This window comes from Martes martes (assembly GCF_963455335.1).
Source record: "Martes martes genome assembly, chromosome: 3".
Classification (NCBI taxonomy): Eukaryota; Metazoa; Chordata; class Mammalia; order Carnivora; family Mustelidae; genus Martes; species Martes martes.
Window position 1 is genome coordinate 12,237,776 of NC_137890.1, and position 26,401 is coordinate 12,264,176.

The following is a 26,401-nucleotide window of genomic DNA, read 5'->3' on the forward strand; positions in this document are numbered from 1 at the left end:
GGACTGCCCGGGACAGCCAAGTAAAGCTGCCGGTCCTCGCTGCTCAAACAAAACACCGCCCATGAGCAGGCCCTCGCGAGGGCATAAGGTCGGCATCCGGAAGGTTCTCTCTGCGTGTGGATGCTGACGATGCAGGGCCTCCAGCAGCACGGGTGGGCCACTGCCTGTCTGCTCTCTAGGGCCCCCGGGCTCATACTGGGTTTCCAATTTCTGTGGACGGAGAGAGTCCTTGCAACCCACAGGGGGCTTCCCAAGAAAGGGTGGGTGGGGAGAGGAAGAAAACACATGGTGGACCACCCCCCCCGCAACACCCTCCCCGGAAAGGCAAGTTGACATGGATTTCAGACAAATGACAAAAAACTTCTTTGTTTATACTTCCAAGGGAAGAACAGACAGGTTAGGCACTCTTTTTAGATGTGCCTACAAAGTTGGCATTCTCTGGTAGAGAAAACCCCGAAAACACACCCAGAGGCCAATTCCGGACAAAATGAGCTTTCACCATCCTCAGGGCAAGAGGGATAATGTCCCTTAGTGCCAACTGCGGTCACCACGCTGTAACAGGAGTCCTGGGAACTCTCCACCCAGTCTGGTGCCAACAAAGGGTTCTGACCTTGGCCCTGACCGGGAGCTACACCCAGCAGGTGCAAAGGAGGTCCCCGTGTCTTCACACAACCACACCCATTTCGCTGGATGGTGGGCTCCGCTCTACTGGCTCCCGTGGGTGGTTCCACTCTTAAGCTGAGTTCAGGCCAACAGAGCAAGCGTCTCCATGGCAAAAAGCACAGCATGGAAGACAGGAAATGAGCTGAAAAAGGACCCGCTCCAGGGTACGCTGAGCCCAGGCTGGGCTGCACAGAGCCTGGGTCTGCTCAGAGCCGGGGCACACACACAACTATACTCCTCTACGAAAAGAAACCCCAAAGGTGCAGGGCAAGTAACTCAGAAACATACTGTGACACGCAGTAGTTAACAAAGTGCGGTGAAACAAAATGAAACACAAAGCCCCACAGTTGTAACAGTCGCTGAGCACTACTGACTTGTTTCGGCACTTCTGAATTCGGCTCTGTAGGCTGTGCAGCCAGGCTTCTGATGGACTGAATCTTGCTGTGTTTCCTGGGAGAAATCACATAAGATAGCCAAAGTTAGGTAAACTGTTTTTTGGTGTGTGTGTGTGTGTGTGTGTGTGTGTTTTGTTAATGAAAACTAACAACAGCCTTATGCACATCCTCACCATGAAGGCACCTAAACTAGTGTGTATGGGTGCCCCATGGAAAGGGGGTCATACTTTTCCTAATACTTGTAGGATTCAGGGGTTACTTAAATTCTGAAAAAATTCTCAGTAATCCCCTGTTCCTGTTCAAGCGGTCAGGAGACCCAGTCACTACTCACTACCTTTCTAGACCTGGGAAGGTCTGTGGGAGGGAGAGATGGCTGGGTCCAAGGATGCCCTGAGATGTGAGTTCTGGTCTGACAACAGGCTATCAATTCATGTATTTCGGGTCATGATTTTCTAGATCAGTTCTATGATAAAGACAATCACTGCTAATCAGCTAACTCTTTCACAGTGCTGAGGTCAGGGAAGGCCTGCCCCCGTTAATGAATTTACAGTCTCAGCAGTAGAAGGAACTGGATTTAATGCCACTAGCCTGTCTCCTTTATCTTTTCCCTTCCTTCGTCTGCCGGTGCCCTCCTCTTCCTCCGTGAACGAGCATTAGAAACTTTCCAGCTACTCAGACGATGAAACCGTATCAATACAGACAGATCAAAAGTTAACATGCATTCGGCTTTTCTTCGAAATACTCCAAATACTCCAGGACGGTCAAAGCATCAGGTTTGTTTCGGCAAGAATAAAACGAGGCACCAAGCACCCGGAAGGTTTGTCAACAGAGATTCAGATAAATAAAGAGGGATACTTTCACAATACCCTAAAACACCAACACAGATCCCCAGATCAGGGGAGGGCTTCAAAAGCAAGATGCAGAATGAGGGACCGTGTGTTACTAGTTAAACAAATGAAACAGCACACCCCAGAGGAACCCTGCCCATCCATTTCAGGCGTGTAAATATATGTAACAGGAGGGACACGAAGCTGGCAGCTGCGCCTCTGGAAAGCGGAGAAGGGAAACAGCGAAGACGGCTGTTGGTCGAGGTGGGTGTGGCTACGTGTCCCAACAGCAGTTACACACAAAAAGGGGGAAAAAATCCAGACGCGGAAAGAAACGTGGATGTTTGCTGTATTCTCCAGCCTCTACTGTAATTTTAAGATGGATTAAAAGGTAAAAAGAAGAAATCCACATGCACTGAGCAGCCCATTGTGCACATCACATCAGCTGTTTACTCGTTTATCTCAAGTCCCTGGATTCTCTGCTTCTCCCTCTCGGGGCAGCGGAGCCATGCTCAGGGCAGGGGGCCACGTGCCAGCTCTGAGAAGCGGGCTGGCAACTTGATCTCTTTGAGCTTCAGTGTCTCCATCTTTAAAAAGGTAACAGGAGTGGGGCTCCTGGAGGGCTGTGGGTGAAGGTGCTGCCTCGTTTTCCGCCCATGTCATGATCTTGGGGTCCTAGGATCGGGCTCTGCCCTCAGCAGGGAGTCTGTTTCTCTGCTTCTCCCCCTATCCGCCCCCACCCACACTGTCTAAAATGAATAAAATCTTACAAAAAAAAAAAATTAAAAGGGGGACTAGGAGTGCACCGACCTCACAGAGCTGGCACAAAGACTGTGAGTTCATGTACGCAAAGTGTGCGGAACCTAGCAAGGGCTATAAGCGTTCGCCTAGCAAGGGCTATAAGCGTTCGCTCACGACAGCAAGAAATCCTGCTGCTTCTCACCCAAGCTGTAATGCATTATATGTTTATGGACCTACTTGCCATTCAAATCCCCAAACTTAAGGACTCCCGGAGGAAGGTTCTAGAGTGCTTCCTCCCTATCACAGTCTCCTGCTTCTCTCCCATCCTGCTCTCTGCTGGCTTCCTCTTCTTCCTCCCTTGGCCCTCCGAGGTCCGTTCACATCTCCCCTCACCGTGGAGGAAGCACCCCAGCCCTCGGATGTTTCTGTCTACACTACCCTGGCCTGAGGACACTAGGAAGCACCCACTTGGTAACTCACCAGCCCTGGGGCAAGAGAGATTTAGCAGGAACATGCTGTCACCTGGAGAGAATGACTCTCGGGATTGGCAAATCAGAAATGGCATCAAAGTTTCTCTTACCTTTCAAACTGCACTTTCTTATGTCCTCCTTCTTTCACATAGTCAAGAACCTGCTTCTGCGTCCGACCACTAGAAGGAAGAGGACAGAAGAGGACGAGAGGGAAGACAAGACAGGAAGGCGTTCTCATTTGAACATGGGACATACCCAGTATTTCCTTCCCCTCCTTCCATCACCAGGAGAGACCTGGGCTTTCCCAGCGAGCCAGGGATAAATGCAGCCCTGAGAGACAACCGTCCGTGCCCATTTCGTCCCTTGGTAGTTCCCCTCTAAATAGCAGAAAAATGTTCAAGTGATGAAACCCCTTAATAATTCTGCATTTGCTTGTTAAGTAACCATCCTGAGAATCTGTATGCTTCGAGGAGGAAGGGATAATTCTGTTCACCGTGAATGCCCATGGCCTAGACTAGGATCTGACACGGGGAAGACACTCCAATGTTTGTGGAAAGGAGGAGAGGGAAAGTGAACCGAGGATGTGTAAGTCTAATGCGCCATCCCGGGGGCCTAGACCAAATGTCGAGGACACACTTACTTCTTCAGAGAAAGGAAATCCTTACCTGAACCGAAATGATGACCCTCGACTAAAGAGAACGGGCTTTGGCTTTGGTTTGGGCTCTTCAAAAAGTCTAAAAAAGGCATGATGTTCAACACAGATTTTCCAGAAGGACTTGCAAAAATCCCGACTGGCCATGAGAAATTCCAAGGTATCCTGGTATGAGCTCTAAAAAGAGAAAATAACACGCTGGGTTTCTTCTTTTTCCCGTTACCCGTGAACACTGGGTTGGAACAATGAGAAAAGGGATAGAAAACAAATATGTCCAATAAAATTTCAATTGTGTATTGTATTATATAGCAGGGCCATAAATTCACATATTTAGTAAAACAGAGTTGTTTCTAATGACAAAATATAGTCATCATTCAACCATTCCCCACCCCCCTACCCCCGAATTCCTTAGAGGAACTACAGAAAACAGGAATACTTAGCAGAAGTCGTAACACTTCTTTTGACAGAATTCATAAACAAATTTTGTGTACGTTGCTTACATTTTCTTCTTTAAAAGAAAAAAAAATCAAAGTACAGAAATCCCTTTTTGCCTCCTTAAAATAACTGAAATACACTTTTATTTTCTCCCTGAAGGTTCATGCCAACTTTGCATACTGGTCTTAAGTCTTTTTTCTGTCGAGCCACATATGGCTCAAGCCTCCAGGTGGCCCTAGGGACCACACAGGAAATGAACGTTTTTTTTTCTGGAGCACAAAAGTATCACTCAAGGCTGAAAAAATCACGTCCTTTGATTCTGCAAAGCGGAGAGCGTAATTTTCTATTCCCAGACTGAATGTTCTTCATGTAAGAGGCCGTATTTTATAAACAGGACTTACCACAGTCCTGAACGTTCCCAGCAACTCCCAACTATTCTGAGGGATCTCACAGTCTGGGCAGTCCCACCTTACAAACAAGCGTGCCACAATTCTATATCTGTAAGTGGCCCTTTTGGAACTCAGAAAGCATTTTCCCAGAGAAAATGCTTATAAACAACTTATAATGGGTGACTGCTTCCCAGATCAGGCCATAAAAGCTGATTTAATCCATTCTGTAGCTGAACGATAAGCCTCAGTGGCCATTTATCATCTTTTTTTCCACGGGGGAGAAAATCACTCCAAGTGCTGGCTGCGGACATCAGGGATCTATCATCCGTGACCTCCACCGCCCATTTCTGGAAGGGGAAGAAGATGCTCTTTCTTCCCTGACCCCGTCCGGGTGAGAGACATCTTTAGGGGTTCTGGAGAAAGTGCGGCGGACCTGCTTATCAGCCTGTGAGAATGCGCTGTCAGAGGCTTGGGGACAAGAGCGGGGATGCGAAAGCTAGGGACAGCTGGAGGCTTGTGTGGGCAGGAGTCTGCCCTGAATCTCGTGGATGCTGAGTGGTGTCTCGAGGAGGTGGCCTGGGGGCTGGAGCCCCAGCAACTGTACAGGTCGGGCTGTCTGGGGCTGGGGGGAGGGGCTGCCCATTCTTTACTCTTGTTCTGTCTACCCAGGTGACAGCGTGGTTACGGAGTGTCCGGGCACGCCTGTCGGTACAGACCCTCAGACACCTGCACAGCGCTGGCCGCCGTTCCAGCCTATGCCCCAGCAGAGCCCCTCTGTCCCCACGGTCATGGGGTGGGCTCCAAGGTCACGGTCCCCCACCCCACCCCCACCCACTTACGTTGGCATCAGGACGGAGTTTGATGAGAAAGCGCTTTCTTTTGAAGCTCAGCTTCCGCACCTTCGCCCAGTTGAAGGCATTGATCTTCGTGAAACCCTGAGAAGAAGAAAGGTCTCGGCCAGTGAGCCAGGAAACGCATAACAAGCAACGCAGGGGGCTGGTTTGCCTCGAGGACGGGGAGCTGTCGCAACCATGCCTTCTGCTAGAGGATTCTCAGGATTTGCTGCTGTGGACATTACTGTGCCTGGAGCATTATTTTCCACTAATTATAGGCTTTGGCATTCAAACCAAGTTTGCCTCCGGGGAGAGGAGCAGTCAGCCAAGGGAAGGATAAAAAGACAAAAAAAAAAAAAAAAAACAATAAAAACCACGACAACCACAATAATTAGTGACCATCACTTTTGGAGTGTCAGCACCCCATAAGGACTTGACAGACCTCACCTTATCAAACCTCAGACAAAACCCGGGGAGATGGGTTTATTATCTTTCTCTTACAGATGTGGAAAGTGCTGCATGGACAGATCTTGATGTGTCCAAAATCCCACAGTTTACGAGGCAGAGTGAGATTCCCCAGCTTGTGCCTTAACCAGCGGCTAATCGTTAATCTCCATAAAAGCAACCCAGCAGGTTAGCAATCAACCCCCATATCGCACAGGGGACAGGCTCCCATGCCCAGAAGGCGGCCCCGCTGCACAGGCGGGAAGGGGAGGGAAGGCCTGGCCTGCGGTGTTGTCTTCTAGACCAGAGCACAGTCTCAGGGAAGGACTTGCACATCCTCATCTCTGAAAGTCAGGTGTGGAGAAACAGGGTGACGGAGAAGCAAGGGGACGCTGCCAGAAACCAGCTCCCATCTGTCCTGTCATCTCAACTAAAATTAGAATTCCTCCTGAGCCTGTTCGAACACCAGAACCGTTTATTTAAATTGGTGAGAATGAGGCAATTAAAGACTGGCAAGAAGATTAATTCCAAGATACAGCCTTTGTACATGATTAAATAACTGAGCAATTCTCAGTATTAGATTCTACCGCACATCATCAAGAGCGAATTAATTCAATTGTGAGGCATTTCTTCCCTCCCTACCCTCTGTGATTTTTAGAACTGTTTAAGGCCTCTGATTTTAAAATTTCACGGTAGGACTGAAAACTCTATTTGGTTTCTTGTCATCTTGCTCATCGAGCACTCCTAAGATTACTCCTGCAGGCTGAAGACTGTTGAGAGCAGCCACCTCCTCTAATACCATCCTGCTTTCCCATATGAAACCCAACCTCGACTCCTCTCGGGACAGGATTCGGTGATAATTCATGTCCGTCGTAAACATCTGATACTGCAGCAGAGAGGCCCTGGGACTATTTTGGTAAAACAGGAAAGGGGAAACAGAACCGAACCTGGCAGAGCTTGAAGGAGTATTTTAGATTGTGTACGTATTTACCCCTTCAAAATGGGTGAAAAGGACCTGATTTAAAAGGCAGCTGCTTTCTTCATACCTCTTTGAAATTAAAGCAGAGATGATGCACTTTTGTTTAAAAGAAAAGCACTAAGGAAACCTTTGGAGGTGGTGAATATCTTCATTGTCTTGATTTCATTGATGGCTTCAGGATATATATATTTCATTGATGGCTTCAGGATATATACATATATATACACACATACACACATACATATATATGTATATATATGTGTGTGTATATATATATATACTTACAAAACTGCATACTTTAAATATATGCATTTTATTCTCTGTCCATAATACCCCAATGAAGCTGTTAAGACACAAAAAGCAGCACTGATCAACAGAACAACGGCAGTGTGATCAAGAGAGTACACACTTCAGAGTACAGAAAACCATGTCCTTAATAAAACACAGGTAAGAATTCAAGTGCAGTGTTTTGCTATAAAGTTACTATATAGCACCTGGCTGTCAGGAATTTAGAGAACTGCTAAATCCTAAAAAATACACCTTACGCTTTTCTTTTTAAGTTACGTACACCTGAAATAACAAATCAGGCAACTGATGTAAAATCTGAATTAGGTATATAAACCCCTAAATTTGGTTTAAAAAAAAAAAAAAAGCAACTAAAAACCTTAACAGGTTTAAAAGAAGGGGGGGGGTTGGTGGGGGAGATGACATGAGTATCACGTGCCAGTGTGAAGAAGGTGTTTCTTTTGGGGGATCTGAAATCTGATTCCGTGACACTGGGATTTGAGCCCAGGTCCACCGAGAGAGCTTTCTGTGATCCTACAAAGTCAACAGACACAAGCAAATCTCGGGTTGTGCATTCCCCAACCAGAGCAGGGGCCAGCGGAATGGAATGGAATAGGATCTGGAAGCTGAGGACCTGGAAAGAAATAGAAACCCTGAGATGAGGTTCGCTTTTTCCTGTTCACATAAAGTAACTATCGGAGGTCTTAACTCGGCCCACCCAACACGGAATCAGAGTCGAAGAGCCAACTCTTATCCTTCCATCACCAAGGGAACTGAGCTGTGGTCTAAACGCTCTTACCTGAAACACGAGAATTCCCGTGTTGGCCACAGCCAGGTTGATCTTAGTACCTTCCCTGTCCTTGGCCGGGTGCAACCGGATTCCGTACATCTCCAGCCTGCGGGCGATCTCCAGGAGCTGGAAATCTGATTCGGCTGGTGTCTGTCCACTGACAGAACAAAAAATGAAAAAAGAAAGGCCAGGAGATTTGAGTTCCCTGTGTCTATTAATTTGAGATTAAGCAACTTCTCCTGGGAAATGAAAAGGCATTTCATCACAAACAATGGAGCTACCTGATCAGAAGACACCCAACCCCCCCATTCATTATCACCCAAAGTCGAACAGCTAGGACAAAAGCTCTATTGCCCATGTAACACAAAACCTCAAAAGTCTACCTCACATTTGCCCTGTTGTTTGGTTTTGGTTTTTTTTTTTGACTCAAAGAGTTTCCTTTAAGGTCATACAGAAGCAAAACACCACGGTGTTAAAACACATTTTTAGTCACTTACAATGGGCCTACCCTTGGAAGCAAAGTTCAGGGCAACACTCTTGCATACTTTCATCAAGCACATGTACCCTCCTTCAAAAGAGCAACAAAAACAAGGGGCCCAGGGAGCATCTCTTGAAAAGAATTTTACTGATCAAGGCCAAAAAAAAAAAAAAAAAACCACCAAAATGGAAAGGATACAAACGTTCTGGATTTTCCTAACATTCCTCCTTTTGCCCCTTGTGGATCATATCCCTTTCCTGATTTTCTATTAATGGGTCGTAAGTTCTCCCTTTAATTCCACAACCTGGGTGCCCTCAATTTCAGGCCTATTCCAGTAGCACAGGAAATCAAAGAAGGATCCTAGAGCTCTGGTCCTGAGTGGGTGACCCGTATTTCAGAGTCCAGGGTGGGTGACAACACCTCCATGAACCTCTGTGCTCTTCTTCCTCACATTTGGTGTATCTCGCCCCAATAGTGTGTGTGCACACCCATCTACGCTGGAAGGACAGAGAGAAGCAGCTCAAAGGGAACACGAGGCACCTGGTGGGACTTACATGTGATTGTGGTGAAACTCCACGATTTTGTCTTCTAGTGCGTCTTGCTGAGGTATGTACTTGTTTTTTGCTAAATGCTCTCTGTCCGAGGCTTCATCAAAATCCCCAATCTCGGCTACCAAGGAACAGAGAAAGAAAACCCAGCCATATAGGATTAATACTTCACAACCTGTTGCATTCCCCCATGGAACATTCTGGAACTAGCAAAGCAGAAGGCAGTGGAGAAGGCGATCCCAGCCTCTGGGTATGGTCAGGGCCGGACGTCACATGACGTCACATGACTTCCTGTGAGCATGTATTTAACAACTGTGCCAACATGCCGGGATGGTTTCCCCTCTTTCTCATCTCTACCAGCTGCAAAGAAGACTTCATTATCCATCCATCTTCCTCCATCCACGTTCCTGATTCATTCTTTCCTCCCCACCCAACTGGGACCACTTCTGTTCTAGGCAGTAAATTCTGGACATGTGGATTTCATGACCTCATGACTTCTAAATGAACCCCAAAATTTCAGGACTTTACAAAAGCAACTTTTGAAACTCTTATATATAATAATTACTGGTCCAAACCCCAAATGCTTTCTCATGCAGAGAAAAGCCAATGGTAAATAGCTATAAACACGTGATCTCATTTGGTAAAAGAAAACAAAGTATATTAAGTTTCTTGTAGTCCTAGCATCAGAAATGACTGGTCAGACTACAGATTCTTACGAATTTTTCATCTACAAAGAAGAGGAGGCACGTTTTTCTCACGTTAACTCTACATCGTCCCCAAATAGCCATGGTCTGGAAAGCTACAGGACAGACCTTTGAAAGAATGATCGTACCTGAACATCACTAGTGCGGCTCAGTTTATACCAATCTGACACCTCTGGGACAGCCTGGTTTTTTCTTTGAATCCTATGGTCTGTGTAATAAGTTTAATAAAAAAGTAGCCTAATGACCAGAGCCCTGGTGTTTGAGTTAGTGAAATCTACCGGTCATTCTGTCATGCGAAGCAGCTTGTCCCACTATGGCCAACGCCCCTCCCGTAACCAGGCAGAATGCGGCTGATATGTTCCTATAAATCGCACCCACGGAGAATATTTGCTCCGCACAAAATAGGGCCAACTTATCTGGCTCCAACTACGCCAGGGGAAGAATTGATCATTCTCAAGCCCTTCCTGCTGCGGGGGGACACATCTACTGCATTCCTTCCTGAGTCTGGGAGATCTTCAGTAAGGTCCACATAGAAAGAATGAGAAGATAAGCACGGGCTCTAGAAATACCTCCTCCTTATAGGCGTGTTTATGAACCACTAGGAGTGACACTTGTTCCAAACCTTTGGGAATCTTGTTACCTGGGCAGATATCCGAATGGGTTGATTTTACGGGACTACTCTGGAAACTATGGAAATTATAAAATGAGATGACAGCACAATTTCCTTCAACCTCATGCTTCGATATGTGACATCCCTATCTTCCTGAAGCACAACATCTACATTCCATTTCAAGTAACTTCTGCCTTAGCCAAGAGGGGAAAAAAATGTCCAGCTGGGTTGCCAATAAGCCTTAGAGTGAGCACAGTCTAATTTATCCTCTGCCTAGATTAAGAAGGTAAAAATATCTAGTTTCAAGCATCACCAGGGTTCAGCCCAGCTTCATGTGTCTTGGGGTTTACTGAACTCCGGAGAACGGAATACAAGACGCGCCATCGTTGACAGTTTAGGTCTTAAGGCTAATGGGCCATATTCGATTATGGATATTAAGTCCAAGAACAGGATAGAACAAGTTTAGTTTACTTGGATGCCATCTGTCCAAGCTTCTTCTCCAAGTCAACTGAGATTATCAAACAACTGCGTACTAGTCCTTATAAAAAGGGGTGCCCTGTGGGCACAGTCCGCTGAGCGTGCAACTCTTGGTTTCGGCTCAGGTCACAATGTCAGGGTCCTGAGATCAAGCTCTGCGCTCAGAACGGAGTCTGCTTGAGATTCTCTCTCTCACTTTCCCCTGCCCCCTCCATTGTCTCGCTCGCTCTAATAAAAAACTTAATCTTTAAACAAAAAAAAAAGAAAGGGGGGCACCTGGGTGGCTCAGTCGTTAAGCGACTGCCTTCGGCTCAGGTCATGATCTGGGGGTCCTGGGATCGAGTCCCCATCGCGCTCCCTGCTCAGCAGGAAGCCTGCTTCTCCCTCTTCCACTCCCCCTGCTGTGTTCCCTCTCTCGCTGCCTCTCTCTGTGTCAAGCAAATTTTAAAAAAAAGAAAAAGGGAAGAAAAGAGTAGACAGATACCGAACACAGAATTCACAGGCCAATGCTGGGCGTAGTGGGTACGCCCATAAAGCTTGAGGACTATGGTCCTCAACCAACTGGCACTCAGGCTCGCAGCAAAATAACACAAAGGCATCGTTACTGTGTTCAGGGGCTGTGATTACTTCCCCTCATCCATCGGATTGTGGTGGGCTCCAAGAGGACCTCTGGAGGAAACGGATGCCACTTACACTGTACGATGTGTGAGATGAGGAGAGCCGCGCTGGTGTCATTACAGGTCAGCCTGCCCTGAGCCAGGTCCTGCTTCACCTGCAGAGCGAACAAGTACCTGCGGACACAAACACACACGCCCGGCGTCACACACTGTTCGGCTGACGGCACGCACAGGTGGCGGGAGGGGGGCTTGGTGTCAAAGTCAGGCTCAGGTGCACACGGTGAGGAGCTGGAGAGAGGTAAACAGAGCAAGGAAAAGAGAGCCTGTGTCGTCCGGCATGAAAGCCCGGGGCCAATGACGGCAGTGTCAACACTCATCTGTCACTAGAAGGACCAGGAGACATGCTAGAACCTTCTCACGCAAGGACAAATACATTTTATTCTTTGGCTCTACCTCTCCATTTAAAAACCTAAGACTATCTTACACCATTCTCTAAATAGTTTTTGCAGGGTGTAACAGAAGTTTACCTTTTTTCCCCCACAGATCAAATGTATGAAAAAATAACTTTAAGGCTCAGATAATAACAGTAGGTCATTATCAAGGTTAGGGAGAGCTCTTTTGCCAACTGACTTGGAAAGACATGAGTGTTTTTTTGTGTGAGTGTGTGTGTGGTGTAATATTCACTTAGGTTCTCCCAAAAGCCTCAGTTATGAGATCTGTAAAAATTCATTTTACAGTTATTTTTATATTGCAGGATAAAGCAAAGGAAACATTTTTGGTGAAAGAGAAAAGAGGTATTTATAGATCAAAGATATTACGTAAAAATAGTGCAGTGTAAGAACTAACTTGAAAAAAAAAATCAACACGAACGCCTACATTTTTAGGAAGATATTTGTTAGTTTTGCCCTAGAGGTGTTACCTAAGTAGCAAATCTTGGCAGTTGGATTCTGGCAGTCTACAGTTTCTGGGAGGTCACAGAGGAAGGTCCATGGAGAAATGACAGATTCCAGGTATGGGGTAGGTATGAGTCTGGAGTATCTAGTGAAGCCAGAAAGCAAGGCGGCTTGGAAATATAAATGGGTTGTATTAAAAAGGCAAAAGAGGGGCCCCTGGGTGGCTCGGTTGGTTGAGTGTCCGACTCTTGGTTTCAGCTCAGGTCATGATCAGAGCATTGTGAGATCGAGTCCCAGGTTGGGCTCTGCACTCAGTGGGGTGCTTGAGATCCTCTTTTTTCCCCCTCTCTCTTAAATAAATCTTTAATAAAGGGCGGGGCAAAAGAAACATCTTGAAGGGGTGTCCACCTGCCAATGCTGTGGCAACTTGAGTATCAATAAGAATAATTAAAGTGAATCAAAACACATGGATTTGATAAAAATTCCTGAGTCCATTTCAGTATTCAAAGAGAAAGCAGGAAAAACACAGGAATTTGAGAATGAGGGAGGCAACGTATGGGTTCAGGAGGTCCCCTTCCCGCTGCACCTTGCGACAAAGTTCAAAGTGAGGGAGAACTCCTAAATTTCCTAAATGCATCACCACTGGAGGAGACTATGAGAGCAATTCTTGGTAACCTGAGGCAAAAAGTGGAGCACGGACTCTGCCTCTCCAACAAGAGCAGCATTTCAGGATATTCGGAAAATCCAAGTAGAGGAGGCAAAGTTCCTTCCGGAAGTATGCGGACTGATTACCGCAAGAATCCTCCTCCCACAATCTCTAAGAAATTACGGACTCTGGCAAGGGCTGTTAATCCGTGTTAAACGATCCAGGAGATCAGATGTTTGCCTGGAGACAAAGTAACATGACTTCACTTCGCAATGGCGAGATCAGAACACCCCCACCCTAATTCAATGATGAATCTTGGCACTGTTAATGAAACGCGAAGCACACAGCATCATGTCTGATGGATTCTGGCCCCAAATGTTCAACCAGTATCCATCAAGCCTATCGAACGACCTTTCAGTTTTCTGGAAAAGCAGAGGATAGAGGAAGAAGCTAAATGGCACCACGAGGATGAAATCTGACAAATTCAGGAGGCAGGGTATTTTACCATGTACCGGGTCCAGTTTCTTTAACAAGGTGGTATCATGAAGGGAAGAAAAAAAAGGAGAGACTCTGCTGGATTAAATGAGGTCCAAAGGACATAACCAAGTGCAACTCTGGTCGGACAGTGGATCTCCTTTCAGATGAGCAGACAAAAACGACATTTACAGGACAAATGGGGAAATCTCAGCATGGCCATGACAGTAGGTGAAATGAAAAGTACATATGGAAAAATCAGAAAGGATATCACATTAATGCATTACCTAATGCTCATCCCTGGCCACCGGAATACGGTATTTTACCTTCTTATTCTTGCTTATCTGTATGTTCTAACTTTCTACACTGTATACCTGTGATTTTTGTATTAATGACAGGTTATTTTTAATTTTAAAAAAGGGGAGCTTTTAATAAGATCAACCACAGAGGCTGCCACAAAAAAATAATTGAAGTAACGCATGGAAAACTCATGGCTAGAACAAACACATTCAATAAATGTTAGCAATTTTTCCTTTATACATGAAAAACTAGAGGTGCCCGCCTGGCTCGGGCAGTGGAGCTCGTGACTCTTGATGTCAAGGTCATGACTTCAAGTCCCATGTTGGGGGTAGAGCTTACTTAGGAAAATTTAAAAAAAATAGAGAGAGAGAAAAGAAAAATGAATCCCCTTTAAGTTGCTTAGGAAATTCCATTTCTAAGAACTAAAAACAACTACAGAGGCATTTTTGGAACCAGCTCCCCCATTAAACTCAAATCGAAAACACCTCCCGATCCGCCAGTGGGTAATCGTTGACCTTTACGCAGTCCCCCCCCCGACATTTATTCTTGCTCTCACGTTCCCGGTCTCTGGGAAGTTATAGGGAAGAAAAGCAGAGACTATAAAAGACCCCAAACAAGACAAGAGGCAGCACAATCTGTCTTTCTGGATGAGGCAGGGGGTGTGCTATTTTGAACCTAACACTTCTCAGACCTGCAGGCTTTAATTCTCTCTCTGGTTAAATTTTTAAACAAGTCGAGGGCCTAAGAGCATTCCATTCCGAGTAGTTGACCATCTCCCAGTTCAAACATGAGGTCTGGCATTTGCAGAGAAATGTTCAGGGACAGAGTAATGGTCAGAGTCTAACAGGTGTTGGGGACCTTTGGTGAAGTCTCCTGCGGGATCCCAGGCAGCGCTGGCTTCTGGAAGCTCACATGTTCAGGCATTCTGGGGGCTGTAGGAAGAACCTGTCACTCCCTCCTGCAGTCATGTTCAGTCTCCCTGTTCTTAGGCCCTTGTAACACGAGAACACCCTTCCTGGGCCCTGACGGTTGACTTCGTGACCGCTCTAAGTCAGGGCTATCTTCAGGGATTCACCAACGCCTTTCGTACTATAAATTAAGGAACCACCATCAAATTCACGGGAGCTAAAGGCTGAGTTAGCTCAAAAGGCACAAAATAAAACGAGACCAGTCAATGATGGACACGCAAAGCACTCAGAGCAGAGCGGGTCCTCGGCAGCAGTATGGGCGTCTGGAGAAGGGGATGACGGTGGCTGGGACTCATCAGGAGGACTTCTGGGGACAGTAAGTGTGGCAAATCACACCAACCAGAGGCCCTACTTTAAACACGTCTATTTTAACTTATTTCGTTCGGGAGGTCTTCACTGTTCTTTCCTTATTCAGCGGAAGGTAATTTACAATTTCTCCGCCAGTCTCAGGAGACACCTGAGCAGGCCTTGAAGGGCAGCAAGTTTGGACGGATCTCACCACCTCGAAGAAGAGCACAGCCAAGAGGAAACCGGATCCAGCTGGAGACAGGACGCCCTGAGCAAAGCGTGCTGAAAGGCATGTGGGCTCATCGAGACGGACTTGGAGCTCTGCAGTAAGGAAACCTGGTAACCTCTATCCCAAAGACCGCTCCCCTTGCTGTTTCAAACATACACCTGCTTTTCTCCTTCTAGAGGCCCCGACCCTGGTGGCAACAGGACACAGCGCCACGGAAAGTGTGGTTCAATAAATAGAAAGGAATTCAGCCCCATGGTTAACAGCAAAGTGCAATTTAATCTTCTATCTACATACATGGGAAGCTGAAACCTATTCCGGGGGCCCCGAGAATTAACTGTAGAGCTAGAGTCACTTAGAGTCTGCTCAACTGCAGACCTGCCTCTGTTGCCCTTTTGTCCTCACGTCCCTTGGCTAAGTGCTGTCCACACAGAGCTTCCCCTAAGCCCTCCCTCACTCCCTCTCTGCTGCAGAAAAGTGCCGGGGACCTCAAGAGTCCCATCATTAAATTTCTGCTTATACAGGAACTTGAGAATGAGGGAAGCAACATATTGGATCAGAAAGGTCCCCTTCCTGCTGCACCTTCCAACAAAGTCCAAAGCGAGGGAGAGCTCCTAAATTTCCTATGGATTTTCTTCACCCTTGCACAGTGGAAAAGATGTTTTAAATGTGGTTAACACGGAGCTGGAAAGCAAAGACAACAAAACCCAAAAGCTGCCCCGTCCAGCTGGGCCTGTGTCACCTGAGGAATTTATCAGATCAGACACAGCGGTTGGCCACATACCAGGCACACTTGGCTAAGAGGCCCCAAGCTGCATGGAATTTTCTAGCAAAAACCACCATGGGAGGAAACTACAAACCTTTAGAGACAATGATTTGCAAACACTGAAAAGGTGCAGAAAACTCAAAGCCAATTAGAATGGGAGGGGGAAAAACAAGGATTCATGCCACCAACTTCCCAAGGAGGACAGAGGTGCAGTGACAAACAGGAGGCCAAGGCACACCGCCCTGTGACAGCTGGACTCGCCTTCACATTGAGGTCAATATTCTGAGCTCTGAGCAATGCACGTTCCAACCAGAGGAAACCCAGCCCAGATGCAGAGAGCCAGCAGCCCCAGCAACGACGGCTGGAAGGAAGCCTCTACTGTCCTTGGCCCATCTTGTGCCTCCGGCTGCCTCTCCTCCATGGGGGCTGTTCTAGAAAACCACGCATACCTCCCAGAAGGCTGAGGGCTCCCGTAATTCCTGGCCAGTTAATGGCTTCATCCATCTGACGATTATCAGTGGAGGTAAACACTTAGTAGCATCACTCAGAAAATGCAGAGCCATGAGAAGAGCCGTGGCCTTCACCTGTTCCTGGAAGTCCACGTTCCTGCACCTCACATGGCAGTAAGGCGTCTGGGGGGCCTCTCAAACAAAAGCCGGCAGAACCCCATCCCTGACTCTCCACCCCTCCGCGATCCCCCCTGCTTCCCTCTGCTCCTTTCTCAAGTCAAAGTCTAAGTCAAAGTCTAAGCATAAGTCAAAAGTCTAAGTTTTCTCCCCTCCCTCAGTCTCTGCTGCCACCGGCCCCTCACCAGGATGGATGAGCCCCATCTCCAGCACAGAGCCCAAATGCAACCACACTTCCCCGTTTCCACTCCTGCCGCCTCCTCTGGGGCCACCACTGTGGCACGGATAGCAACGGCTTCCTCACGGGATTCCCAGCTGTCACCATCTTGTGACACCCGCACGGCAGCTAGACTTTCAACCCTACCATCCATCAGCCTCTGTCCTGCCTCACTGCACATCGCCCTGTCTGTGCCTGCCACGCCAGCCTTCTCTTGGGTACAGCTGGCCCTTGAGCAACAGGGCGATTAGGGGCGCTGACCCCAGGCGCAGCCCCAAATCTGCATTTAACTTTCGACTTCCCCAAAACTCAACTACTGTTGACCAGAAGGCTTACCAGTCAGAAACACAGCTGACTAACACATATTTTGTAAGTTATAGGTATTGCACATTGTATTCCTATAAAAAAAAAAAAAGTAGGCTAAAGACAAGAAATGTGAAGAAAATCCATTTGTGAAAAGAAAGTGCATGTAGTCCCGTGCTGTATTTATCACACTCTCACACACACACGTGCGCACACGTGTGCCATCTGCACGTAAGTGGACGTGTGCAGCTCAAACTCCTGTTCAAGGGTCCACTGGATTTGCACATCCGGAGCTTGCTGGTGCCTTGACCACCGCCAACCGTTCCTTCTACCTGGAAGGCTCTTGCTCCAAGAAGGACTGAAGGGTTCTCATCACGTGCTCAGACACGTACCACTTCCTCAGACTGACCCATCTGAAGCTGTCACCTGGTCGTAACTGTCCATCCTATCATCCTTCCTCAGTTACCTACAGAGCTCTTAGCGTTACCTGGTATTTGTTCTCATTCATTTAATCATTTTGTCCGCTCCTATGAGAGTCAGGCTTGCCTTTTCACCACCGTATTCCCAGAGCCTAGAACAAGGCACACAGCGTCCATTTCCTAAGCACTTGTTGACGGAATGCCTTCACTCCTTTGCTAAATGACGGTCAACCACCCAAGACATTGTGCTCCGTACCAAGAGGAGGACGAGGAAGGGACAGGCTTAGCCTAATCAGCAACAGCTTGAAAGCCATGTGTGGGAAGAATCTGGCTGGTCAGACTAGTGGGTCACTCATCGGGGCACTCTTGAAAGGGCGACATTTTGTCTTCAGGCGTTCCCACCAGGCTCTGCTCTCCCCTAGCATATACCGTGTGTCTTCTGCAAGTTAAACAATGATGGCGATGATGTGATCATGCATGGCCTCCCTACGGGTTCCAGCCACCTCATGCATCATCCTGCTTCTCCTCAAGACAACCCTGACCAGGTGCCAGCAGAGTCGCACTGAACAGGGCAATGAGCAGAGGCACAGAGGGAGCACGAAAGCCGGCCAGTCACGCAGGGACCAAGGGCAGGTCTGACTCCGTGCTCACGCTTCTCCCACTTGGCCAACTTTCAAAGAAGCTGAGCATTGGCTCATGCCCACCCACCCCCAGAGTCTGACTTTCCCAAACTGTCCTGTGATGTGACACATAGAAGAAGGAAACTGGGACTGGGAGAGGTCACAAGCCCGGTTCCCTTCACGGCTTAGCTTTCAAGAAACTAGGTTTCGAGGAAAACGTGGTGCTTTCTCTCTTGCTGTGTTTGTAGGTGGAGCTGGGAGCAAAGGGTTACACAATGAAGGACGGTGCAGACGCCGGTCAGGGAAGCACTGTGGAAATGTGTCATCAGACGGCGGAGCACTTGAACCTTCTCTTCTCCTCGGCACCCCGTGGCAATAAATACCCAGTTTCCAAACCACTAACCTTGTGAGTTCTTCTTGGAGTTGTGTGTGGTCAGGTGGAAAGAATTTCACCACAAACTTGACAACAACATGCTTTGGCCCTAAAAGGCGGGGAGAAAAAGCAGGAAAGCATTTATTGATTTGTTTCAAGTGCAATTAATGAAAAAGACTTCAGAGGGTATATCAGACACCAAATAACGAGTCTCATTCCAAGCTGCCTAGAGCACATCTGCTGACATCCGGGTCACTGAAGCGGTAGCTGAGGGACTAATTCCCACTCCCATGTCGCAGAGACACAGCTGCCTGTTCTAAAATAATGCTTTGACCAGACTGTTTGATTCAGGTATTAACCTTTTCCTCTGAAGACTTAAACTACACTCAGATTGTAAAAAGAGGCATTTGTCTTCAAAAATTTATCTAATTGGCTCTTTTAGTCCAAATAGAGGGCTTCGGGTAACTTGAGGGAAAAATGAAAATGTCAGTCGGTTATAGGATTTAGGATTTTAAGCTCTCCACCAGGTAGAGCTGCTGATGTGCTCATCAAATATGTATGAGCACCTACGGGCCAGGTGCTCCCCTGAGCTCTGGAGAGAAGACAGACGAGGTGCGGCCCCCAGCCATCAGCCAAAGGCTCTCTCTACCATCGTGCGGGTGAGTTCAGGCAAAATCGGGAAGCAGATCTGGGATCGGTGGACAGGGAGAGGATCAGGGAGATGGGTAACTCTTCAGAATTAAAACAAAACATCAAGTAGATGATAATAATTTGTAACCTGAATCAGAGCTCGTTCTGATATATGTATCAAATTTCATATCTATCAGATATATGTAAGCTTATATGAGCTTATAGACCAGAGCAGTCTTACAGGTTCTGCCCTTTGGAATGATAGCCACGAGTTTACGGTCTATGAAATATAAGGAAATATACTGAAATCCAAATTTTAACAGCTGTTGTGCAAAAGCAGAAAATGTCTCCTTGCTCTACCTTTCGCTGTCACAAAAAATAATGTTGTATCATCATCTGTGATCACCCATCTAAGTTGAGAAAAAAAAAAAAAACCCAAAGCAACGGAAGACGAAGATGTGGACAAAAGACACAAAATTAGGAGAAAAACGAGGCACAGAAATACTGAAGCCCAGGGACACCGGGCCCCTCGTCCCCAACCACGCTAACAATGAACAGAAACCCTTGCCTGTCGAGGCTGGATCATAAAGTTACGTAGCAAAATGGGGAAGACAGGAAGGCCAGCCTATCTCCTGTCGGTGGCAAATCCCACGAGGCTACCCAGATCCTTCCACGGCCTGAAGCGAGGAAGATGCTGTCCCTCAATGCAGAAGGACAGCTTTGTCTCACACACAACTAGTCACAGCCCATGGGGATCGGAGGAGAAGCCCCGCTCAGGGTGGACCCAAGGGCAACAGAGGGTATCTCCGGTCTGCATTTGGCAACATGCTAAAAGACGCCATTCCACACTGAGCATTTCCCAGGAGTTACTGCAGGCACATAAGCCATCATTCTGGATGCTTCGCTACCTCCACCCACCAGGTCTGGGGGCTTCTCGGCAACATGCCCCCCCCCCACCTCCTGCCCTCCATGCTCAGGCTCTGGCTAGCCACCCCATAAACCCATAAACATTAAACAAACAATGGAGGTTTCATTTTCAGCATCAATAATTGCTTCATTTAAATGACAGAAGATCAACATCAATTTCAAACGCATAAGGGCCCTACAGACGCTGCGCGCCTGGTTATTACACCCACATAAATTGCTAGAAGTGGCCCGGTGGGGTTTCTTAGTCAGACACTGAAATGATTGCAGCGAGGTGTCCTGGTGCTTCCTGTTCCGCTAATGGACTACGATTCTGTTTCTACCCTGGGACTTCTGCCCAGGCTGGGGCTGCAGGGAGGGAGCATTTAGACTCTGAACTTGACCTCAAAACCAAGAGTGGGGGGCAGAGAGTGGAGGGGCTGTCCTGGTCTGAGTCTCAACAAGAAGGGAGAGGGAAAGCAAGCCGTCTTTCGTTACTCCTCCTTAAGCTTCTCCAGCACATGAAGTAAATGCAAGCCAGACTCCCTTCAGTTCTGCTTGCCTATTCAGAACCCTCCCGCCCATCCCACCCCCTGCCCCAAGACACTTTTGGGCACCTCGTTTTTTCCACACAACAGTCGCACTCTGATTTCCCAGGCTTTGGAGAGGCAGGACAGAAAACCTAACCCCAGTCTTTGGAATACGGGGCAGTATTCCAGTAACAGTGACAGTGACAAACACGGGCCTTGACCAAGGCAAGCTCAATTAGCCTGGGATGAACAATATGCTTTAGCTATGAATCGAGATTGGCTTTTCCAAGCAAGGTTTTGATGGCCAAATTGTTAAATATTAAAATTGCAGAAGTGACATTTTGATTGCAGTTGGTTTAGTGGATGAGGACAGGAAATCACGGGGTTAAAAAAAAAAACCACCACCACCAAGAATCTGTGCCACCAGCGCTGAAGGCAACAAGGTCAGTGGTGTCTGGAAAAGGAAACAGTCTGGCTTCACACTTACCATCACTGTCAAACACAGGGGAGATACTTACTTCTAATCTGCTTGACAATAGGTTTTAAGAGATCCAGCCACACCTACGAAAGAAAAAACAGATTGAGACAAATTCTCAATGGAAGAGCACAAGTATTTTGAGACTTGACTTGGAGCTGTTTAAAATCACCATATTTTCGAGTATTTGAGGCCATCTGTTCCTGTTTTCTGCAGGATGGTGTATCTCCCATCACCTTCCACTTGCACAGTATAGATCCAAATTTGCTGATATCATCCCTGAGCTTCGAAGTTAAAAACCTCTCCCAGACGCCAAGAGTGAACTAAGACTTTTTTGCCTCTCTTTTGTACTCTTCTCCCACAGCTAGTTCTTCAGCAAACCCCGAGGCCCCACTGCACGTCTGGCTACAGGGGGAGTGAAAACACATGCTCCTTAATGAAACAAATACCCACGTGTTGTACGCATTTACAGAACAGCACATCTTTGAGGCATACGGGAAGGGAAGGAATAGGAAGGGAATATGCCTGCACCAGGCACTATCCAGAAGCTTCCGACCTCTCAAAACAAGGCCAGAAGGATTCAGGTTGCCTAGAAGAGGAACGGAGACTTGTAGGAGCCCATCATTTGTCCAGACAGGCAGAGTTAAGGACTGAAACCAGGCCTGTCCAGCTTCAAAGTCCAGACTCTTCTCACACACAGGCAGGATAGGAGGCAAAATTAAGAGAGAGCAGCCAACTGCCCTTAAGGATAAAGCATCATTTAACCATACTATCTGATTTCACACGCTGCTTTTCTCTGAACTCCTTCTGAACTGGTGGTCATCTGGAAAGGGTTCTACCGAAGACATGGTTACTGTGCTTAACGTAAAGAGGTTCTTACAAGTAAATATGAAAAACACAACACTTTCGAACGATGCAAAGAATTAACAGGTAACTGACAGAAGAAAAAAAAAGTAACAATGGCTAACAGGGAAATTGTTCAAATTCAGGAGTAATCCACACTACAAATGCAAGGCGGAAAAATCAAATACCAATTCCACCCACTAAACTTGCACCAGGATAGGACTGTAGGTATCTGTGTATTCATACCGTAATACCCCAGCTTGGCAGGGAAACCTGCAGTGTCTTAACGCTACCGGTGGAGAGATGAATTGGTATGTTTCTGGAAACTAATTAGGTAATAATTATCTGAAGCCTAAAAAAAAAACCACTCCTACACGTACTCCTTCATCCAGTCATGGAAGTTAGGGAAATTGTACATTGATGCACACCAAGATTTATGTGAAATAAAAATGCTGTGATTAGCATTTCTGATGGTGAAAAATTTTTGCAATAACACCAAATAAGTAAGTAATCTATAATAGGACACGTTACCACGCAGGGATTAAAAATGACATTCTCGCTGAATATTTAAGTATGTGGGAAAATGTGTTTGGGAGGTTGGAAGATGGGTGATTTCCTGCCTTTCTCCATTATCCAAATCACCTTAAGTGAGCACTAAGAATTCTCACAATGGAAACACTAAAAATGTTAAATCTCTACTTATTCAGGTTACTCTTTCCCCATTCACCTTCTCCAAGCAGTAATATTTCTTTTTTTTAATAAAGTTGTTTTTTTTTTCAGATTTATTTATTTGACAGAGAGCGGAACAGCACAAGCAGGCAGTGAAGCAGAGGGAGAGGGAGAAGCAGGCTCCCCACTGAGCAGAGAGCCCGATGTGGGGCTCGATCCCAGGACCTTGGGATCATGACCTGAGCCGAAGGCAGTTGCTTAATCAACTGAGCCACCCAGGTAACCACAAGCAGTAATGTTTCTTAATGAAATTCTCATTTTAGTATTTCCCATCCCCTACCACTCTCCTGTAAGGGGGACAAACAACATTAACAATAACAAAACAATGACATTAGGGGGATTTGGCTGGCTCAGCTGGAGGAGATGTGATTCTTGAGCTCAGGATCGTGAGATCAAGCCCCACGTTGTATGTAGGGATCAGTTACGTAAATAAACTTGAAAAAAAAATAATGGCATTACTTGACATAGGTTTATCTCCACTGTGGTAATTATAAACCTCAACCTTCAAACGTGAGAACATAAACATTTAAAACCGCAATCATCATTTGCGAGATGTATTTTTTAAGATTCCTAACAGATGGATAAGGTGCCAAATGTATTTCCATGGGATAAGAAACGGAGATTGAGACGATCAGTACGCAGAGTTGGAACTTAAAACCCTGTTCTTAACTTTTTTATCCATTTAACAAAAAATTACCGCGTCCCCATGCTAGACTCTGGGAATCCAGCGACGAGACAAACTTAGCATGGTCCCTGCTTTACGGAATTGATGGTCTAGTGAGGAAGACACAGGAACCAAACCCTTCCTGACAAAAGCGAAGTTGTGTGACAGAAACTGACTGATGGAAGGGCAGAGGACTCCCAAGGGCTGGGACAGAGGTCTGACCAGGCACCGGGGTGGGGAGAACCTGAGACCTGATATGAACACGACATTGTTGAGGGAACAGGTCCCTGAAGATGACGTCGTGTGGAGATGTGAAGGGGAAGAGAAGAGCAACACACACGTAAAACGTTTGTCCAGATGCTGGAGGTGTGAGGGGAATGCCACAGCCCCAGAGCAAAGCGGGTGCGTCAGGAAGGGGTCAGACTGCACCCCTCCGCCCCCCACCGCCATGTTGCCATTCTTCATCCTTGTCCTCAGAGCAATATGACGTTAGATTTAAGCACAGAGCTGACAGCATCAGATGGGCACTTTAAAAAGATGAAGCTGGGAGTGTGAGGACAGACAGAAGGGCCGGAGGAGATGTGGACTGGCCCATAACAATCATCTGGGCGAGAGAGAACACTATTCTGGACCGGGGGTGCAGAAGCAGGGATGGGGGAAAGTGGGTGGACTGAAGAAAAATTTAAGAGGTAAAATCAAAAGGGATTTACTGGCGGACTGGATATGGTGGCTCAGGGAGGAGATAATGACCAAGTCAATACTAGGATTTCTGCTGAGGGCCTCTGGATAGATGTTGGCACCATTCACAAAGATAGGAATACCGGAAGAGGGCCGGGATGGAGGTTCTAGACTTTGATTTGATGAGGTGTCCTTGGATTTCAAGAGCAAGAGACAGTATGGCAATGGTGGGGCACACTTGTCTGGAGCTCAGAGGTGAAGCCTGGACAGGACGTCTCACATTAGAAGTCGCCTCCACCCTGAGCCTGTGGAGGGGAAGACAGCCTCATGGAGTCCAGAGGCTGGAATGCCATGACCCAAGATGGCGCCTCCGCCATGGAACAGGCAGGTGGAAGCAACGAGGACAGAAGGGAAAAAAGGAAAAGTTACCTCACAGAAGCCACGGGAAGACAGCGTTTCCAGAAGGAATTATACCAAGAACGACTGAAAGGTCAAATAAGATGAGAACTAAAATAGAGAATGCGAGTTTCCATTTCTGTGTCGGGAAGATAGGGAAGTTCCTTCTTGCTGCCTTCTGCTTCCCCTGTAAAATCAGAGGGCTGCAGGACGGAGGTGGGGAGAGAGTAAGTGAAGTCGTCGTGTTGCACGGGACAGCACGTTAACCGGAGAACCATAGTGGGGACCCCCCCAACCCCGCCACGGCGTGCGCACCCACGGGCCTGCAGGCCTGCGCTCGCCTGGCCACCATAGCTGCCTCAGGGAACCCCCTCCGAGAACATTCCTCATCGCCAGTTCTGCTGCAGAATCTGCCTCGACTTCCGCAAACCACTTGGGACAAAACGACTGTGCTCTGGCAACATCAATGCCAATTTTATGAATTGTTTTAAAACAGCTCTCGTCTGTTTTTGGCATTTCTGTGGCAAGCATCAAACACAAGCACCAGTTTGAGCCAACGGAGCATGTGGTTTTAGAACAAGCAGGACTGGGAACATCAGACCGGCAGGCAGGAGGCTGTTGGGTAGGGCTCTGCAGCCGTCACGCTGGGGGCCATCGATCACGTCATGGCTCATCCGGGGGTTGGGGGGAGAGCTCAGGGTCTCCAAGAACCTCTCCGTTTACCAGTTACAGTGTTAGCTGCAGGGCTCAGAAAAGGTCTTGCACAGAGAGGACTTAAATTACCCTAAATGGATGAGCTAGAAGGACCAAGAAGACAAATCGGGTTGCTGCTTGTCAGAGGTCAAGCACGGAAGTTTTGATATACAGGGAAGGGCACTGGGAGGCATCTGAACTGGACGAGGTCATCGTAGACAGATCACTTCTCCACTCAACCCAAGTAGAATGGAAGAAAGCTCCGGACAAATTAAAAAGGTGACAAAAGCACCATCATCTTTCTTTCCCCGCCAACCAGCTCCCTAGGAGGTCACAACTATAATGATCTATCTCTAATCCCACTGTCTACCCCTATGACCAAGCCACACATCCCTGTTCTCTCCAAAACCATGCTGCTGGTCTCCAGAGCACCCCTACACGGCCACGTTACTGGACTGGAAAGGGATTTGGTTAACATGAATGGATTTCTCAAAATGTCAGTCCCATCAGTACAACTCACTGAATCAGGAAAGTTCCAGGCTAGTAAGTGGTTGCTGGGGCTGCCAGGCCAAACCGTCACATACTAAGGGACTTGGACAACACACTTTAATTTCCTCACAGCTCTGGAGGCTCACGGTGTCATGGGCTTGGCTTCTCCCAAGGTCTCCTTGACTTGCAAATGGCCGCCTTCTGGCCCTGGGCTCCCATGATCATGTCTCTGTGGACGTACGCCCCTGGTGTCTCTCAGGTACATCCAACTTCCCTCTTTGTAAGGTGACAACTGTTGCCTGGATGAGGGCCTACTCTCCTGGCCTCACGTTAACTTCACCGTCTCCTTAAAGGCCCTATCCTCAAGTACAGTCTTCTTCTGAGGTACTGGGTATTAGAGCTTCAACATACAAATTTCGGGGAGACACACCTCAGCCCCTAACATCTACCTTCCACCGTTTGGTTTCAACACAGCTTTCCAGTCCTGTCTTCTCGCGTCTGCCTACATTTCAGTCAGGCTCCCTACTTTCCTCTGATCTTTGGTTAATGTTAGTGTTAGAAGAAACACTTTAACGCTTAGGTATGTAAGGAAGGGCAAATTCAACCACTGTTCCCAAAGTGGTTTCTCTTCTTTCCCCTCGACATCTTTAGCCTCTGTTATTTTGGTGGGTGACATTTTAGGTAGATTTTGCAGGCAACTAAAATATCTGAGGTATTTTGGAAAGGTTCTTATTAAAAGAGACTCAGCTGGGGTGCCTGGGTGGCTCAGTGGGTTAAAGCCTCTGCCTTTAGCTCGGGTCATGATCTCAGGGTCCTGGGATGGAGCCCCACATGGGGCTCTGCTCAGCGGGGAGCCTGCTTCCCCCCCTCTCTCTGCCTGCCTCTCTGCCTGCTTGTGATCTCTGTCAAATAAAT

The 26,401-nt window shown here is 47.3% G+C and overlaps 1 protein-coding gene across 3 annotated transcripts in view; it reads right to left on the reverse strand.

Moving 5' to 3' along the window:
* Positions 1-26,401, reverse strand: part of FARP1 (FERM, ARH/RhoGEF and pleckstrin domain protein 1) — a 267,734-nt gene that overhangs the window by 56,546 nt on the left and 184,787 nt on the right. For all 3 annotated transcript variants that reach the window (XM_080799514.1, XM_080799516.1, XM_080799515.1), the window contains exons 4-12: positions 21,038-21,080; positions 18,487-18,565; positions 11,414-11,511; positions 8,936-9,050; positions 7,913-8,060; positions 5,412-5,507; positions 3,762-3,925; positions 3,207-3,275; positions 1,038-1,113 (exon numbers count right to left, since the gene is read on the reverse strand). In XM_080799514.1, the coding sequence (XP_080655640.1) occupies positions 1,038-1,113; positions 3,207-3,275; positions 3,762-3,925; positions 5,412-5,507; positions 7,913-8,060; positions 8,936-9,050; positions 11,414-11,511; positions 18,487-18,565; positions 21,038-21,080 (888 nt within the window). The remainder of the gene's footprint in view (positions 1-1,037; positions 1,114-3,206; positions 3,276-3,761; positions 3,926-5,411; positions 5,508-7,912; positions 8,061-8,935; positions 9,051-11,413; positions 11,512-18,486; positions 18,566-21,037; positions 21,081-26,401) is intronic.